This window comes from Bos mutus, chromosome 9 (assembly GCF_027580195.1).
Source record: "Bos mutus isolate GX-2022 chromosome 9, NWIPB_WYAK_1.1, whole genome shotgun sequence".
In the NCBI taxonomy this organism is placed as follows: Eukaryota; Metazoa; Chordata; class Mammalia; order Artiodactyla; family Bovidae; genus Bos; species Bos mutus.
The window spans coordinates 32,701,380-32,719,600 of record NC_091625.1 but is presented as its reverse complement, the minus strand read 5'-3'; the positions used below and the strand labels follow the sequence as shown (position 1 = coordinate 32,719,600).

Below are 18,221 nucleotides of genomic sequence, written 5' to 3'. Positions count from 1 at the left end.
AGTACTAGGGAGAGGAGCCTGTGCTTTATGTGCAGAATATTCAGGACAGTTTCACAAATTTAATGAAGAGTCTAATTCTTCCCAGGCATAACTTGCTGCTGGAAGTGCCAGGCCAGTCTCCATACACAGAAATTCTTCCCAGCAGCTATTAAACTTCCCCTTTACCAGCCTGTGTGTGTAACCTCCGTCATTCCATTTACCCATGGTTGCATTGAAACTGCTAAATTTGCAGATTCCCAGACTCTACTATCCTAGGTATTTTCTAATTAAGAGTTTAAAGTGTGGAAAGTGGGGGCTTTCCTGGTGGTCCAGGTCTTAAGGCTCCATGCTTCCTGTGCAGGGGATGTGGGTTCAATCCCTGGTCAGGGAACTAAAATTCCACATGCCTCATGGTGTGGCCCAAAAAAACCAAGTTTTTTAAAAATCCAATTAAAAAAATTTTTTAATGTAGAAAGGTTTGATTATATCTGTATCTCTTTAAAAGATGAATAAGAACTACAGAGGATATGATTATTGTGGCCACATATTCTTTATGTACCTGAAATACCTCCATGTCAGAAACCATGTCTAAGACCTAGAAATATCCTTGAATTCATTTCTGAGCAGCTTCCTTACGCAGTTGAAAAACCAGTTTCAACTCTTAACCATTCTCATCTTTCCATGACAGGCTCATATCCACTAGAGCCCCTTTGTTTGGTCAAGGCAACTAGTCTTTTGAAGTTTTACCAGTGATGTTGTCCTTGAGCTATGAATGCTCAAACTACCACACAATTGCACTCATCTCACATGCTAGCAAAGTAATGCACAAAATTCTCTGAGCATGGCTTCAACACTATGTGAACCGTGATCAGATGTTCAAGCTTGATTTAGAAAAGGCAGAGGAACCAAAGATCAAATTGCCAACATCCGCTGAATCATCGAAAAAGCAAGAGTGTTCCAGAAAAACATCTATTTCTGCTTTATTGACTATGCCAAAGCCTTTGACTGTGTGGATCACAACAAAATGTGGAAAATTCTTAAAGAGATGGGAATATCAGACTACCTGACCTATCTCCTGAGAAATCTGTATGCAGGTCAAGAAGCAAAAAATAGAACTGGACATGGAACAACAGACTGGTTCCAAATAGGAAAAGGAGTACATCAAGGCTGTATATTGTCACCCTGCTTATTTAACTTACATGCAGAGTACATCGTGCAAAATGCCGGGCTGGATAAAGCTCAAGCTGGAATCAAGATTGCTGGGAGACCTCAGATATGCAGATGACACTACCCTTGTGGCAGAAAGTAAAGAGGAACTAAAAAGCCTCTTGATGAAAGTGAAAGAGGAGAGTGAAAAAGTTGGCTTAAAGCTCAACATTCAGAAAACTAAGATCATGGCATCTGTTCCCATCACTTCATGGGAAATAGGTGGGGAAACAATGGAAACAGTGAAAGACTTTATTTTTTGGGGCTCCAAAATCACTGCAGATGGTGATTGCAGCCATGAAATTAAAAGACACTTGCTCCTTGGAAGAAAAGTTATAATCAATCTAGACAGCATATTAAAAAGCAGAGACATTACTTTGCCAATAATGGTCCATCTAGTCAAAGCTATGGTTTTTGCAGTAATCATGTATGGATGTGAGAATTGGACTATAAAGAAAGCTGAGCGCCGAAGAATTGATGCTTTTGAACTGTGGTGTTGGAGAAGACTCTTGAGAGTCCCTTGGACTGCAAGGAGATCCAACCACTCCATCCTAATGAAAATCAGTCCTGAATACTTATTGGAAGGACTGATGTTGAAGCTGAAACTGCAATACTTTGGCCACTTGGTGTGAAGAACTGACTCATCTGAAAAGACCCTGATGCTGGGAAAGATTGAAGGCAGGAGGAGAAGGGGACGACAGAGGAGATGGTTGGGTGGCATCACCGACTCAATGGACATGAGTTTGAGTAGACTCCGGGAGTTGGTGATGGACAGGGAAGCCTGGCATGCTGCAGTCCATGGGGTCGCAAAGAGTCAGACACAACTGAGCAACTGAATTGACTGACATGGTATTTCCTTCCTCCACTCTTCATATGTAGCCTTGGAACCACGGGAGGTGGTTGTTGTCCTGTGCTCATCTACCATACATGAGAACCCTTCAGGGATGGTGTTCTCTCAGGCTACTCAGCTTCTCTCAAGAAAAGTTCAGAATGTATTTGGATCATTGATGTTCAAAGTGGTTATTGGTATAATTTAATTATTGTCTGCCTTGTTTGTTACTATTTTCTATTCCTTGCCCTTGTTTTTTGTTCCTATTTTTATGTTTCATTCCTTTTTTGCCTTTTGTCATCTTAATTAAATATTTTATATCATTCAAATAAATTAAAGTAAAAAAATTTTTTTTAAGAAAAGTTCACAAGGCAGGACCTATCAGGTAAGCCATAGTGGTTCTGAGGTGTGTGTGTTGTGTGTGTGCATACACACACTTAGACAAAGAGAAAAAAATACATGTTAATGAATATAGAAAAGAATTATATGGGGGGATGGCTAATCCAAGTTTTTCAGTCCTGTTTCCTCCTAGCTATTGAGAAATTTTCTTTTCCTACATCTTTTGTCTTTCTAATTGGACCTTATTTTCTCCCTCTTTCCACTTGTATTTTCACTAAGCTTCCTCAGTTCTACAGTTCAGTCACTCAGTCATGTGCAAGTTTGCAACCCCATGAACCGCAGCACGCAAGGCCTCCCTGTCCTTCACCCACTCCCGGAGTTTACCCATACTCATGCCCATTGAATCGGTTGTGCCATCCAACCATCTCATCCTCTGCCATCCCCTGCTCCTCCTGCCCTCAATCTTTCCAGGCATCAGGGTCTTTTCAGATGAGTCAGCGCTTCGCATCAGGTGGCCAAAGTATTGGAGTTTCAGCTTCAACATCAGTCCTTCCAATGAACACCCAGCACTGATCTCCTTTAGGATGGATTGGTTGGATCTCCTTACAGTCCAAGGGACTCTCAAGAGTCTTCTCCAACACCACAGTTCAAAAGCATCAATTCTTCAGTGCTCAGCTTTCTTTATAGTCCAATTCTCACATCCAAACATGACTACTGGAAAAACCACAGCCTTGACTAGATGGACGTTTGTTGACAAAGTAATGTCTCTGCTTTTTAATATGCTGTCTAGATTGGTCATAACTTTCCTTCCAAGGAGTAAGTGTCTTTTAGTTTCATGGCTGCAATCACCATCTGCAGTGATTTTGCAGCCCCCCAAAATAAAGTCAGCCACTGTTTCCACTGTTTACCAATCTATTTGCCATGAAGTGATGGGACCAGATGCCATGATCTTCATTTTCTGAATGTTGAGCTTTAAGCCAACTTTTTCACTCTCCTCTTTCACTTTCATCAAGAGGCTCTTTAGTTCTTCTTCACTTTCTGCCACAAGGGTAGTGTCATCTGCATATCTGAGGCTGTTGATATTTCTCCCAGCAATCTTGATTCCAGATTGTGCTTCTTCCAGCCCAGCGTTTCTCATGATGTACTCTGCATAGAAGTTAAATAAGCAGGGTGACAATATACAGCCTTGCCGTACTCCTTTTCCTATTTGGAAGCAGTCTAACTGTTGCTTCCTAACCTGCATACAGGTTTCTCAAGAGGCAGGCCAGGTGGTCTGGTATTCCCATCTCTTTCAGAATTTTCCACAGTTTATGGTGATCCACACAGTCAGACTTTGGCATAGTCCATAAAGCAGAAATAGATGTTTTTTCTGGAATTCTCTTGCTTTTTTGATGATCCAGAGGATGTTGGCAATTTGATCTCTGGTTCCTCTGCCTTTTCTAAAACCAGCTTGAACATCTGGAAGTTCACGGTTCATGTATTGCTGAAGCCTGGCTTGGAAAATTTTGAGCATCACTTTACTAGGTGTGAGATCAGTGCAGTTGTGCAGTAGTTTGAGCATTCTTTGGCATTGCCTTTCTTTGGGATTGGGATGAAAACTGACCTTTTCCAGTCCTGTGGCCACTGCTGAGTTTTCCAATTTTGCTGGCATATTGAGTGCAGCACTTTAACAGCATCATCTTTTGGGATTTGAAATAGCTTAACTGGAATTCCATCACCTCCACTAGCTTTGTTCGTAGTGATGCTTCCTAAGGCCCACTTGACTTCATATTCCAAGATGTCTGACACTAGGTGAGTGATCACATCATTGTAATTATCTGGGTCATGAAGATCTTTTTAGTACAGTTCTTCTGTGCATTCTTGCCACCTCTTCTTAATATCTTCTGCTTCTGTTAGGTCCATACCATTTCTGTCCTTTATCGAGCCCATCTTTGCATGAAATATTCCCTTGGTATCTCTAATTTTCTTGAAGAGATCTCTAGTCTTTCCCATTCTATTGTTTTCCTCTATTTCTTTGCACTGATCGCCGAGGAAGGCTTTCTTATCTCTCCTTGCTATTCTTTGGAACTTTGCATTCCAATGGGTATATCTTTCCTTTTCTCCTTTGCTTATTACGTCTCTTCTTTTCACAGCTATTTGTAAGGCCTTCTCAGACAGCCATTTTGCTTTTTTGCATTTCTTTTTCTTGGGGATGATTTTCTTTTTCTTTTCCCTGTCTCCTGTACAATGTCACGAACCTTGGTCCATAGTTCATGAGGCACTCTATCAGATCTAGTCCCTTAAATCTATTTCTCACTTCCACTGTATAATCATAAGGGATTTGATTTAGGTCATGCCTGAATGGTCTAGTGGTTTTCCCCACTTTCTTCAATTTAAGTCTGAATTTGGCAGTAAGGAGTTCATGATCTGAGCCATGGTCACCTCTATAAGTTAGACCTAAATTGGATTTAAATCTAAACCTTTCCTTCTCAGATAGATGCAGAAGCTGCAAGTCTCATTCCCCTGAACCCCACTTTCCTAAGAAACCCACTAATAACTGTTCTTTTCCAGGTCTTTCCTCTACCTCTCACAAGTGATCGTTTCTATTTCTGTTGAATCTTTGTGCTTTTAGAGAGAAAACTGCCGTATGTCTCTCTTTAAGAGCTAAGAGAATCTTTTAGCTTTTCATTACCTATTAAATCACAATTAGTTCTGATCATCAATAGGTCCAAGTGGGGTCATTGAACAAAAATAATCAGAGCCCTACATCAGGAACCTTGTAAAAGCCATGTTACAAAGAGGCATACATCGTTAAAAGACATCTTTTGACGTTCATGCTCCAGGAAGGAAGGAAAAGCCAGGTCCTCCTGGAGGTAGTTGGTGCACACATCCAGTAAAAGTAGAGCATTAGCCCATGGTCACTTCATAGCCTCCTGCACAGCTCTCTGAGGGTTGCCCGAGTTCCTCTCTGCTCACCCCTGCCATTTTCTAGTCAATATGAAAAGAATGCCTCCTTTAAAAATTGTCCTCTTAAAGAAAAAAAAAATCGTCCTCTTCCTCCCATAATCTAGTCAGTATATTTGTAAAAGTACATTGAAATGGCTTTCAAACCATGTGGTTTTCTATTCGTATAGATTTAGGCCCATTAAAGTAATTTGATTATTAAATCTCAACTTAGATGTTTAATACCAAAACTAAAATGAAAATGTGGCCTGTCCCTAATTGATGTGCCGAATGTCCCATTTTTGTTGGTGTTTTAGTCGCTCAGTTGTGTTCGACTCTTTGCGACCTTATAGACTGCCCCCCAGCTCCTCTGTGCATGGAATTTTCCAGGCAAGATACTGGAGTGGGTTGCCATTTCCTTCTTTAGGGGATCTTCCTGACCCAGGGATCAAACTCACTTCTCCTGCATTGGCAGGCAGTTTTCTTAGCACTGAACCATCAGGAAAGCCCAGATGTCCCATTAGCTAACAAGTAATTGGCTAAGAGCTAGATTTCATCTCTAGTTGAAGATAGAGAGATTTATGTAGCCTTATCACCAGTCCTCCAAGCCACCCTCTTCTGGAAAATGGCTTATTCCAGTCAGATTGCTTTCGGCAACACCACAGATATTCTCCTTATGTACAGTGAGTACTTTCTGATCCTTGTTAGCAAAGGGACCTATCAAAATGGAAAAAGGCAAGAGGAAAGTCAGCAGCATGTGCAGTATGCTAGTGAAAAAGGGTGCATCCTTGTGCAACTTCTCAAAATTACAAGTCAGATAAAATGCAGGCAAAGTGCAGCATTTCTGATGCTCATATGTGGACCACAGCATCTTCTGATGGGCCACGATTGACCTTGGAGAGGCTCACAGAGTATACTGCAAACAGCAGCCCATATTCATACACGAAGCAGCAAACCTCCACCTGAAACTCACCACATCTGTCACTGGGAGATGGCTTTCTGGGAAGTAGGCCTGAGTATTTCTTTGCAGTTAACAAGTAAAGCAGCCTAGAATATGCAGACTTTCTGTTTGTTTGACTGCTTTTAAAACAAACAAACACTCTATCAGGATAAGTACAGCATCCAGAACTGAGGGTCATCCTATTCAGTCAGTTCAGTTCAGTTCAGTCACTCAGTCATGTCTGACTCTTTGCAACCCCATGAATCACAGCACGCCAGGCCTCCCTGTCCATCACCAACTCCCGGAGTTCACTCAGACTCACGTCCATCGAGTCCGTGATGCCATCCAGCCATCTCATCCTCTGTCATCCCCTTCTCCTCCTGCCCCCAATCCCTCCCAGCATCAGAGTCTTTTCCAATGAGTCAACTCTTTGCATGAGGTGGCCAAAGTACTGGAGTTTCAGCTTTAGCATCATTCCTTCCAAAGAAATCCCAGGGCTGATCTCCTTCAGAATGGACTGGTTGGATCTCCTTGCGGTCTAAGGGACTCTCACGAGTCTTCTCCAATTAGGTACACCTAATAGGGGTAATATCAATCTATAAAGAAAAAAGGAAAAGGAAACTTTTACTTACCTTTTAAAGTACCAAACCTTTTTGTAATTCTTTTTAACATTCAATATTTATCCAGATTAACCATAATCCTTTCCTTCCTGATCCCTTTTGGAGCTTGTGTGTTAAATGAAAACTTTCTCTCCTGACTATTAATAAAACCTCTTGATGACTTCCAAGACACCTCTGTCATATAAAATTCCTTTCTGTCTGTATTTTGAACTATTTTAGTGTGAATTCTGTTTGAATTAAATAGAAATGCATTGCAAGTAAGATATGTGTTGCCATTTGAAAGCTGTGTCCCAAAAAAACTCTTTGTATTGGATTTATCATTCAACTTAATAGTTCCATGTCTCAAAAGTGATTAGTTCAAGTAGTATTTTTTTTAACACTGGCAAAGACATTAGCTTTACAAGAAATGGCTATTAAAATCTTTATCATGTTAATCAAGTCAGTATATAGGAACCAAAATCAGAAATTGAGAGAAATGCAAACCTTTCTCATACCCTGTATCAGATCCTTTCCTGTCCCTACATTATTTCAGTTGCCAAAGATTGTTCACTTCAAGTTATGAAACTTCCTCTGTCAACTCTCTGATCAGCAGTCTACAATCTTCTACCAGACTCGCCTTCTGCATTGCCCCTCCCAATTCATCATCTTATCACTCTCCCCTAATTGATTTGAAGGGGAGTGAAGATGATGATTTTTGGGGTCAATGATTAAGGATCACTACTACAACTTCTCTCTCAAGGAGTCTCTGTTTAGCATTTTATGTATGAGAAATAATGCTGGATTGAGTTGAAAGCCAAAACATTTGAAATCCACTATTGGTACAGGCTGATTTTTTAATTGTTTCTTTCTTTAGTATGAAACTTCAGTTAAATGCATTAATTCATTCAAACTGTAAACAAAGAGCAAATAAAACTTAATAGATATGGAAATGGCAACCCACTCCAGTATTCTTGCCTGGAGAATTCCATAAACAGAGGAACCTGGGTCTGTAGTCTACAGGGTCGCAAAGAGTCGGACACAACTCACAACACACACACACACTATGCCAGACTCTGCACTTGACACTGGTCAAGAAAGACACAGTCCTGTAGTCAAGAGCCTATAAAAGAAAGGCAATTTAATCAATGATTATATAAAAATATGGTAACACTGATACATACAGTCATTGATGATAACAAAGGAGCCAGTGTAGATTGAATAATATTAACAATGGAGTCAATGTAGATTGAATCCTCACTGTGATGTAGGCACTAGAATAAGTGCTTTATATGCTTTACCTAATTTTATCCTTATAACCACTCTATACAGTAGGTACAATTATTATCCCCACTGTACTGATAAGGAACTTGGACCTGGAAAGAAACTTGTCCAAAGTGACAGAGAGGAGTGGAGCTAGGATTTGAATCCGGTTTGTGGATGGAATGCAGTTCTAATCTCAGAGCCCCATTCTTAATCTCTCTGCCTCCATCTGCTGCAACAGAAGCAGCCTCACACCCAAAACCTCTCTTGCAAGTTTCTCACTTGAAACTGGAGATGCATGATGGTTTTTTGAAAATGAAAGTCAGTATCAAAATATTTGAAATGTTGCTGTTAGGAACAAGCTCATTTCATTTGTTGAAAGTGAAGTGAAAATGTTAGTTACTCAGTTGTGTCCGACTCTGCGATACCATGGACAGTAGGCCACAAGGCTCCTCTGTCCATGGAATTCTCCAGGAAAGAATACTGGAGTGGGTAGCCATTCCCCTCTCCAGGGGATCTTCCCAACTCAGGAATCAAATCTGGGTCTTCTGCGTTACAAGCAGATTCTTTATCTTCTGAGACATCAGGGAAAGTTTCAAGTAAAGGATGAAGCTCTTCAGTCACTCAGTCATGTCCAACTCTTTTCGACCCCATGGACTGCAGCACTCCAGGCTTCCCTGTCCATCACCAACTCCCAGAGCTTGCTCAAATTCATGTCCTTTGAGTCAGTGATGCCATCCAACCATCTTATCCTCTGTTGTCCCCTTCTCCTCCTGCCTTCAATCTTTCCCAGTATCAGAGTCTTTTCTAGTGAGTCAGTTCTCATCAGGTGGACAAAGTATTGGAGTGTCAGCTTCTGCATCAGTCCTTCCAATGAATATTCAGGACTAATTTCCTTTAGGATTGACTGATTGCATCTCCTTGCAGTCCAAAGGACTTTCAAGAGTCTTCTCCAACACCACAGTTCAAAAGCATCAATTCTCTGGCACTCAGCTTACTTTATGGTCCAACTCTCACATCCGTGCATGACTACTGGAAAAACCATAGCTTTGACTAGATGGACCTTTGTCAACAAAGTAATATCTCTGCTATTTAATATGCTGTCTAGGTTTGTCATAGCTTTTCTTCCAGAGAGCAAGTGTCTTTTAATTTCATGGCTGCAGTCACCATCGCAGTGATTTTGGAGCCTAAGGAAATAAAGTCTGTCAATGTTTCCATAGTTTCCCCATCTGTTTGCCATGAAGTGATGGGACCAGATGTCATGGTCTTAGTTTTTTGAATGTTGAGTTTTAAATGAGCTTTTTCTCTCTCCTCTTCACCATCATCAAGAGGCTCTTTAGTTCCTCTTTACTTTCTGCCATATGTGTGGTATCATCTGCATATCTGAGGTTATTGATATTTTTCTCGGCAATCTTGATTCCAGCTTGAGCTTCATCCAGCCTAGCATTTTGCATGATGTACTCTGCATATGAGTTAAATAAGCAGGGTGACAGTATACAGCCTTGATGTACTCCTTTCCCAATTTGGAATGAGTCTGTGGTTTCTGTTTCTTCTTGACCTCCATATTGTTTTGCTACCATCTTATTTTATAAACAAATTCATAAAGAAAAAGAATTATTTTCATTGGGAAAATCTGAATTAATCAAGTTTAGTGAAGCTGTTATAAGCTGAATCCAGTATACAAGCCATCTGAGGAAGTATTATCATATGACTGTGATTGATAAAGGAATTAAAGGCAGTGATGCAGGCTCTGGAAAGAAAATCAAAAAGTGATCTTTAGTCTTAACTACCTTGCTGGTGCTAAAAGAGAGAGAGAGTAAGATAAACAACAAAATATTACAGCAAGGACTTTTAGCCACATGAATAATTTTTCTATCTGCCATTTTCAAAACTGCCTTTCCCATTATTGAACATTGTGGCGTAGTGGTAAAGAATCCGCCTGCCAATGCAGGCGACACAAGAGACGTAGGTTTGATGTTTGAGTTGGGACGATCCCCTGGAGAAGGAAATGTCAAGCCCCTCCAGTATTCTTGCCTGGAAAATTCCATAGACAGAGGAGCTTGGCAGGCTACAGTCCATGGGATCCCAAAGGGTCAGACAACTGAGCACACACACCACACAGCCATCTTATAACATTGCAACTTTATAGACTCTCTGGATCCTTTTCCTATTTTCTTCCAGCTTCCAATTAATTTTTTTTTTACCAGTTTCTCCTAGTTTTAGTAAAGTGAAAGTATTAGTCACTCAGCAGTGTCTGATTCTTTGTGACCCCATAGACTATATAGCCCACCAGACTCCTCTGTCCATGGAATTCTCCAGCCAAGAATACTGGAGTGGGTAGCCTTTCCCTTTTCCAGGGAATCGTCTCGACCCAGGGATCAAACCTGGGTCTCCTGCATTTCGGGCAGATTCTTTACCATCTGAGCCACCAAGGAAGCCTGGTTTTAGACTATGAGCATGAAAAAATAAAATAGGAAAAGCAAATCTGGCATGGCAGAGTATCTCTTTGACAAGCACACCCTGGGGAACAGTGGTAATGAAAGCCAAACCTCCTCAGCCTGGCTTCCTATAGCCACAGGGGTGATGTCCCTGGTCACCAAGCCCGTACATGCGTATTTGTACTGCACCTTTTCTATAAGTTGTACCAAAATGTCTACTTAAGTTCTTTCCTCAGTACCATTCCCTCAAATAAAGTAATTGGTACCCCTCCCCCAAAAGGAAAATCAAATTGATTCTTTTTTCCAAATGGATGTGTAATTGGGAAGGGTTAATTTTAAATCCATACTGGCTCTGCTTCTGTGACTTTCACTCTTATTTTGCTGCTTTTGTTATTATAGGCATACTTAATGGCCTGCCTCAGGGAGCCTGCCTGCCCCTCCTCCTCCTGGCCCTTGGGCTAGGATGCCTTTGCTTGGTTCACAGGGAGACAGCCTGACCCACCCACCTGTGAAGGACTGTGACTCTCCTGAGTTCTCTGTGTGGGAAATGGTGCCCGTCATCTGCTGCTTACTGGAGTGGCTCAGAAGTTCACATTTGGAGAGCTAGAATTGCAGATAGATAGCTGTGGCATCTTTGTTTGTTGACATAATAGCAGATATTCCATTTCATACCACCAGTGAAATGACTGTAAGGAAGTGAAACTCACAATCCCCCTGCCTGAGGCTTGCCACACTAGGAGACATTTGCAAGAATTAAATGGTCATTTTTACTCTGTGTCCTAACCTTCCCCCATCTCTGATCCATAGAAGAACCTGGCATCCGGGCCCCGACAAGATGGTTATCTCAAGCCATTAGTCTGCCATCTTCTGGGTCAGCTGGCTCTCCAAAGTTGTATACCTTGCCTCAAGATCTCAGCACTTGGATTTATTAGCTTATAGTGCAATGGGCAGAGCGAGCTTGGACTGGGTAACAGATGCAGGATGTGGTCAGGACTAGGACAACAGCCATCAACTACAATGAGAATCAGCATGCCATAAGTGCACTGTATTATTATTTTCTATCTGTACCTCTGGTTCTCCACTGAGACTATCCAATCTTTGGTAGTACGGACAATATGTTTTCATTTCTGTTTCCTCAGTACATAGTTGAATGTTTGATACAGAGAAGGCATGGAAGAAACTAGTGGATGAATGGAGTGAATGAATGAATGAAACAACAGAAATGGCAACACTCACATTGTTACCATGGCAATACTCATAGTGTTACCTCCCTCTCTCCCACTGACTACTCAAGTAATTCCATAATAACTACTCAAGAAGGCCCAGAAGGTACAGCTTTTTTAAAAAACACATGCAAATTCTCAGAGAAGTTGTATACACCAATATTTTCTTTCTTTTTCTCCACAAAACTCTGAGTTGTCAAGCAGTAGTTTAGAAACACAACACTGTATATCCATTCCTGTTTGGTTTGGGTTTTAGATTAGTGGAGCAAGGATGAAAGGGTATACTATTTCTTTCTATCCAAGGATAATCTAATCTTGCAAAGACAGTTACCAAAGTCAATAACAATTCCTACTCAGAAGACAAATAGTGTTTGAATTGGATTAAGGTGAAAGGAAAGTGCCTGCTGCAGCTGTGTCAGTGAGGGACTCGGTGTTTATGGCTTCATTACAACCTTAAGTGGTGTATCTATATTTCTTCTGTGTTTAATGAAGCCACAAACAACCAACTCTTTATTGAGTGATACTGGAGAGTTTTTTGCTTTTAACTTGATGTATTTCAATTCGTGATTAACTAGCTATCCCACATTGGGTAACTCGGACGGGTGCTTTAGAGACAATTAGCTAAATGTTCCTCTGTGTTAGCCACAGAATCAAGAAAAAAGATAAGGAGAATCAATAAGACCAAGCCAGGGTAGAAGAGAACATTCATCTTCCATCAAGATCATTGGTGGACTCATCAAGCTGCCTGTCACGAGAGAAAACGGCTCCACTCCGTCTCTCTCCCTCTCACTCCTGTGTACATAGTTCGGCTCTGGCTGCTAAGTGACTTGGCTGTTGTGTTGTTCAGTTTTCAGGACTGTATCTCCTGTCTTTCTTCACCATCCTCCTCGGGCTGGTGCTCTACTCGTCCACCTCCACGTACATAGCCCAGGACCCCCGGGTTTACAAGCAGTTCCGCAACCCTTCGGGACCCGTCGTGGACTTACCAGCCACAGCTCAGGTGGAGCCTTCGGTCACCTACACCAGCCTGGGCCAGGAGACCGAAGATGAGCCCCACGTGCGTGTGGCCTAGGATGACACCCTCCCTGACCACTGAGGACACCTCCACAGCTGTGTGTCCGCCCGTCATCTCTGTTTTGTACATAGAGAAAGGTATTTATTAGGTGCAGTTTACAGAGGTGGACTGCAAGGTAGCAAATCCGAAAGCCTGTAAGAGGCACACGCTAAACATCCCTGGAGATGCAGGCTCTGATCCACCTGGAGGGATGCCTACCTAGGGTGTATCCTGGTCACACACACACATACACCACCACCCCCCGTCCACATTAATTACTGTGAAAATGTTTGAATCAAAAGCAAGTATTACTGTTTGTATGATTATGGTTACTGTTATGATAGCGACTTTCAGGAAGAGGTTTTGTACTCCTGATGGGAACTCTCGCCAGACCCACATGTAGTTAGCATCACTCCCACTTTTCTATGGCAAGTCACTTTTTAAGAATCACACTTTATTTTTGTGCACCTTCTCTGAGTGCTGCATGCCACAGGAGCCCCACCCTGCGATGCTTCCTTATCCTAGGCACCTGGGGGCTCATGGTTCCCTCTGTTACCTGTTGGATCGCCTGCTCAATATGTATTTCGTGCTGTGACCCTTGTGGGGAGTGGCAACTGACCATATAATTCTCTATTCTAGGAATAGATATAAAACAAACATTTTAGCCTTTTTATATTTCAACCTCGGATTACTCCAGGCCATTGCCTTTCTGTTGCAACTCATGATTCTGCTAATCAAGTCCTTGTAATAACAGGATAAGGAATGTTCCATTTCTGTGGCTTATGGGAAACCCCAGAGTAATATCACTTGTGCTTAGGGTACTATCTTTTTTAAAAAAATCTTTCTGCCCCTTCCTATGTTCCCTCTTCCAAAAAAAAATTTAATTTTCCTTTTCCCCCTAGATTTCTTTAGGGTAGATCAATATGGAGATCAATCAAGGCATTGGAAAATGCCATGGTCCTCTGCCCTTTTGTGTGACACCCTTTTTGAAATATACCGGCATGGAAATTATCTTGATTGTGGGATATCATTGGTTGTCTGGCCTCCCAACAAAGTCAGGGTGCTGCTGTGGCACAGCCTCTGACAACAGCTCATCTGATATGGCCATTGTGTAGTGGTAAAAATCTCACCAATGAAAAGTCTGGCATTTTTGGTCATATTTGGCATCCATTCGATAACAGAATGTATCAACACAGCATTCTTATGGATACAGAGAATATGCCAGGGTCCTGATAGGGCTTTGAGGGGTATGTCACTAATCTAATTTTGTCGCCTTTACAATAGCTCTTTCTTCAAACGCAGAAAATCAAGAAACACCACAGAGCTCTGTGATTTACAGTAGATTCTCTTTTTCCCTATCAGTACATGCACTAGTCTTTACGTTTGGCTGGCTTCAGTATCATTCAGAAAGATCCTCGACAGAGTTACAGGATTTGTAAAGGAAAAACAAGTGTTTATGAAACTTTGGGCAATTCAAACCAGTTCAAGTTAAGTAAACAAAGCAAAACTCCAGTGGGGTCTCTGTAAGGTGGAGAACAGATTGCAGCTTAGTCAGGATTCCCATACTGGCCTGAACAAGTCCTAAATAGACCTGCAAAAGTGTCCCATGCTGTCAGTCAGCACCCACGTGGCACCTCTGTCTGCCCTCTACCTTGGGGACAGGGAGTCCTGCCTTGGAGTTGGAGCAGACAAGTTATCTTTCCTGATATGCAAATTGTATGCTCATCTCCATTCAGCCCGCTTAGAAGCCTGTTTTATTTCTAGTGAAAAAAATCAACACTAAAGCTGTATCAAATCAAAAAAACTTTGCCAATGTTTGCTCTCTGCTACCTGTCAAACCAATTAAATACCTTTCTCTGACTATTTTGTCCATTCAGATCTGAAGACCTTTAAAGACTGGTTTTATTTTTGTGTTTATGTTCCTTTGGTTTGCATAATTTGTCTGATTTATTGCATTTTTAGTATTTATTTTCAGCCAAATATTTTCATCTTTTTTTGTTCATTTTTATGACACTAATTTGTAGACGCTTAGTAAAATCTTAAGAAAAATAAGTGGATGAAAGTATTTCCAAGTCAACTCAGTGGATGCAAATTTTTTTTTTTAATTTCTAAAAGGTTTGCAATCAATGGATGGCTACAGGTTGCCATGTGAATCGTTTCCTAGGATATTTTAACTGACTCCAAATTGTATGGAAACCAAGTGTGAATGTTAAGGTGAATTCACTGTATACCTTTTATCATCCCATGTCCTTGTACACAAGACTTTCGTGTCACTGGGGTGCCTCACCGTGTTGGTTCTTCTCCATTTAGAAAGGCTGATAACATACTCGAATTGTCTGAGATTCATCCCATGAATCAGGAGTTCCAGATTGGCCTTTTGGGGAAAAAAAGACAATAGCAAGAAACAAACTCTTTTTCTGTGTTAAGACATCAACCCTTTGGGAATGGGGTAGGAAATGGGAGTAGGACGTCATTAACTCTAACTGTTTGAGTTTCTGGAATTTCATAACCTCAGTAGACACCAGCAAGAATTTCAGCTTTTCAATCTACCATAACTCTCTCTTCCACAAATAAGACTTTAGCAATTTGTATAGAATTTGGCTGGGTAAGCAAACCATAGCTCTCCTAAGTCTCGCTCGAGATAAGTGGTGGTCCTCACTTACTCCATGACAACTTGCACTGGGGCTAGCGCTCACCTTGGTCACACCTTCCCACAGCTCCACACTCTGAAATACACAACCAGGTAGACCAAGCAACGGAAAAATTGGTACTACTGTGTCCCATGAAAATGTTTCAATGTTTAGTTTAGATATTGCTAACTTGTGCTATTAACCTTTTGACAAGCGTGTAGTATTGTTCGTTTGGGGTTTGTTTTTGATTTGTAACCACTTAGTAGTCCCCAGCTAGCTACCAGTACAGATTTTTACCCCATGGGTAGGATTCTACTGTCAAGCCACATAAATAACAAAGCACACTAATCCCAACACTGCAAATGGAAAATATGAACCAAAAAGGGAAATTGACACCAATAAGTTGAACAAACTCTCCATTTTTGATATTTGCATGCTCCCCTATGGACTGGCTGTGGCAATGTAATGCCTGTATAATGTTTTCAAATAAAAATAAATGCTTTATGAAAGCACCAAGTTCTTGGTTTTCTTGAGTGTTTGTCTGCTCTATGACAACCGGGGAAGCAGCTCTCATGGGATGCTAGAAATAGCAACGAAAGTAGATAGCAGGGTACATGTCAAAATAAAAATCAGAAAGAAAATATTTCCAAATTAGGAAGGGCACAGTTGGTCTCAGAGCTGTAGCTTCAAAAAGCCAAATTAAACACGTTTGTAATTTGCAAAATTAATTATTTGATGGGTGCTTAAGGAGACAGCGGCTACAACCTCTAAACCCACATTTAAAACATATGTAGGGCAATTATAAATTTACCCTCAAGAAACTGTTTCTCATAAAGAAGAAAGTTCTTTGTATGCTGCCCTCGGCACAATGCCAGGCATAAAGAAAGAGCACGACATTTATAAAGCAGGGCTGTTTATGTTTCTGCTCTGAACTTACACAGTATTGTCATGGTTACTTCTCCACTAACTGTTGTTGTTTAGTCCCCAAGTCATGTCCCACTCTTGTGACCCCATGGACTGTGTAGCCCGCTAGGCTCCTCTGTCCATGGGATTTCCCAGGCAAGAATACTGGAGTGGGTTGCCGTGCCCTCCTCCACCACTAACTGTAGTCATCCAATAACCCTAAAATACTTAGAGATGATGGTATATAAATTTATACTTTTTTATCATTCATGTTCATAATCAGATCTCAAAAATTAAATGAGCTGAAAGACTGTATGTCAGAGTTATATATTTAAAATCTTTTTAAAAGAAAAACTCATTTTGCAGAAAAAAAGGAACAGTCGCATACAGCCTTTATAAAGGACTCTTAAGGAGAGATCCATTGTGATCTGCTTCTATAAATAGTATAGTACAAACAGCGCTTAACAAAAACAATGTGACTCAGCTTAAAAATAGCTTTTTCCTTGAGAAATTGAACTCTTTCTGTAAAGTATGGCTTATTTTTATTTAGTAAACTCTGTGATCAAAGATGAAATACAGTTGAACTTCAAGTCTAGTCTGTGTCTAAATGTCCAGCAATTCTAAATGATTAGAGTCCATTAGTATACACAGTAAACATGCATCTCACATTTAGATTGTGTTCCCAGCGAATTATCATTTTCTTAAGAGAAGGAACTTGGTTTCCTAAATGCTTGGAAGTTCTTACAAAGGGAAGTTAAGGCTGTACTTGAATGGTTTTTGTGCTGATTAGCATGAAGAGAAGGAGAAACATGTCAGATTCAGCATAGGACCTGTTAAGTGTAACCTTCTCTTGATGTTTCACAGGAAGACAGATTGTCACATCTGCAGTAAGGCGGGCCTGGAATCAGATCCAGCTAATCTCTTTTCAGGTCCCCCATGCAAAACAGGGAAGTCTCTCATACATCTTTTTTTTTTTTTAATGGAATCTTACTCCTAAATCAAAAACAGAAAGTACAAGGGTAAGATATGTATTACAAAATGTTCCCCTTTTTCCTTCTACTTCTGTTAAGTACTTTTTTTTTTGGTAAAATTCCTATTCCTGGAAAAGCAGAAATTATGAGATTCACTTAAATCACCCTTGAATTTTTTAACAAACCTTTAAAAAGTTAGGCTGTTCCTTCAGGTTGACTTTGGGATAAAAAACAACACAGTGAAGCTCGTTTTTCCCTTGCAAATAGTGTCTTTGAATTCATAACGTTGCTTCTTAATTATGTTCACTGTTCTTTTTTTCTTCTCTTCTTTTTTACTTTGATTTCTTTTTTTCTCTTTTTTTCCCTGCAAACGTAAACAGAGGGTTCACTATGGGCCACCTACTCAGTCTCTGCCCTTTATTCTCTATGTGGTTAGAAATGTTTAATTCAAAAAAAATTATAATACAGCTGGAAAGCCCCATACCTACCAGATGGCCTTTCATTAGTGCCTGAAAGGACAAGGCATTGCGTGTCACTTTTTAGACAGCCAGGCGAGTCTCCTCCAAGCACTACTGCAGCCTGACTAACAAGGAAACTAATGATCAGAGGGAGGAGGTCCCTGGGGACAGACTAAAATTAGGGGCGTCCATCTGGGTAGACAAAGGCCTGGTGTAGATGAATCTACAAAAGCATGAAAATGAGCTTGCTCACCAGGCTTCAGCATTAGAGCTGGGAACCATCCCATAATGCTTGAAAGATAATTTCAGAATGGATAACGATAAATATTACTTTACACAATGGGGAGTAATCTTCCCAAACTCATTATCCCACAGTGATGACACTGGCTAAAAATGTGTCCTGTCACTGAATAGATGAGAGCACTACAATCAGGCAGTAAGTAGGCTGTGTAATTCATTATCCAATACGT

The 18,221-nt window shown here is 40.8% G+C and overlaps 1 protein-coding gene across 1 annotated transcript in view; it reads left to right on the top strand.

Moving 5' to 3' along the window:
• SLC35F1 (solute carrier family 35 member F1) overlaps positions 1–15,935 on the top strand; it is a 425,182-nt gene extending 409,247 nt beyond the window's left edge. The window contains exon 8 of the mRNA XM_070376367.1: positions 12,583–15,935. Coding sequence (XP_070232468.1) covers positions 12,583–12,807 — 225 coding nt within the window. The 3' untranslated portion in view covers positions 12,808–15,935. The remainder of the gene's footprint in view (positions 1–12,582) is intronic.
• Positions 15,936–18,221: the final 2,286 nt, after the last annotated feature.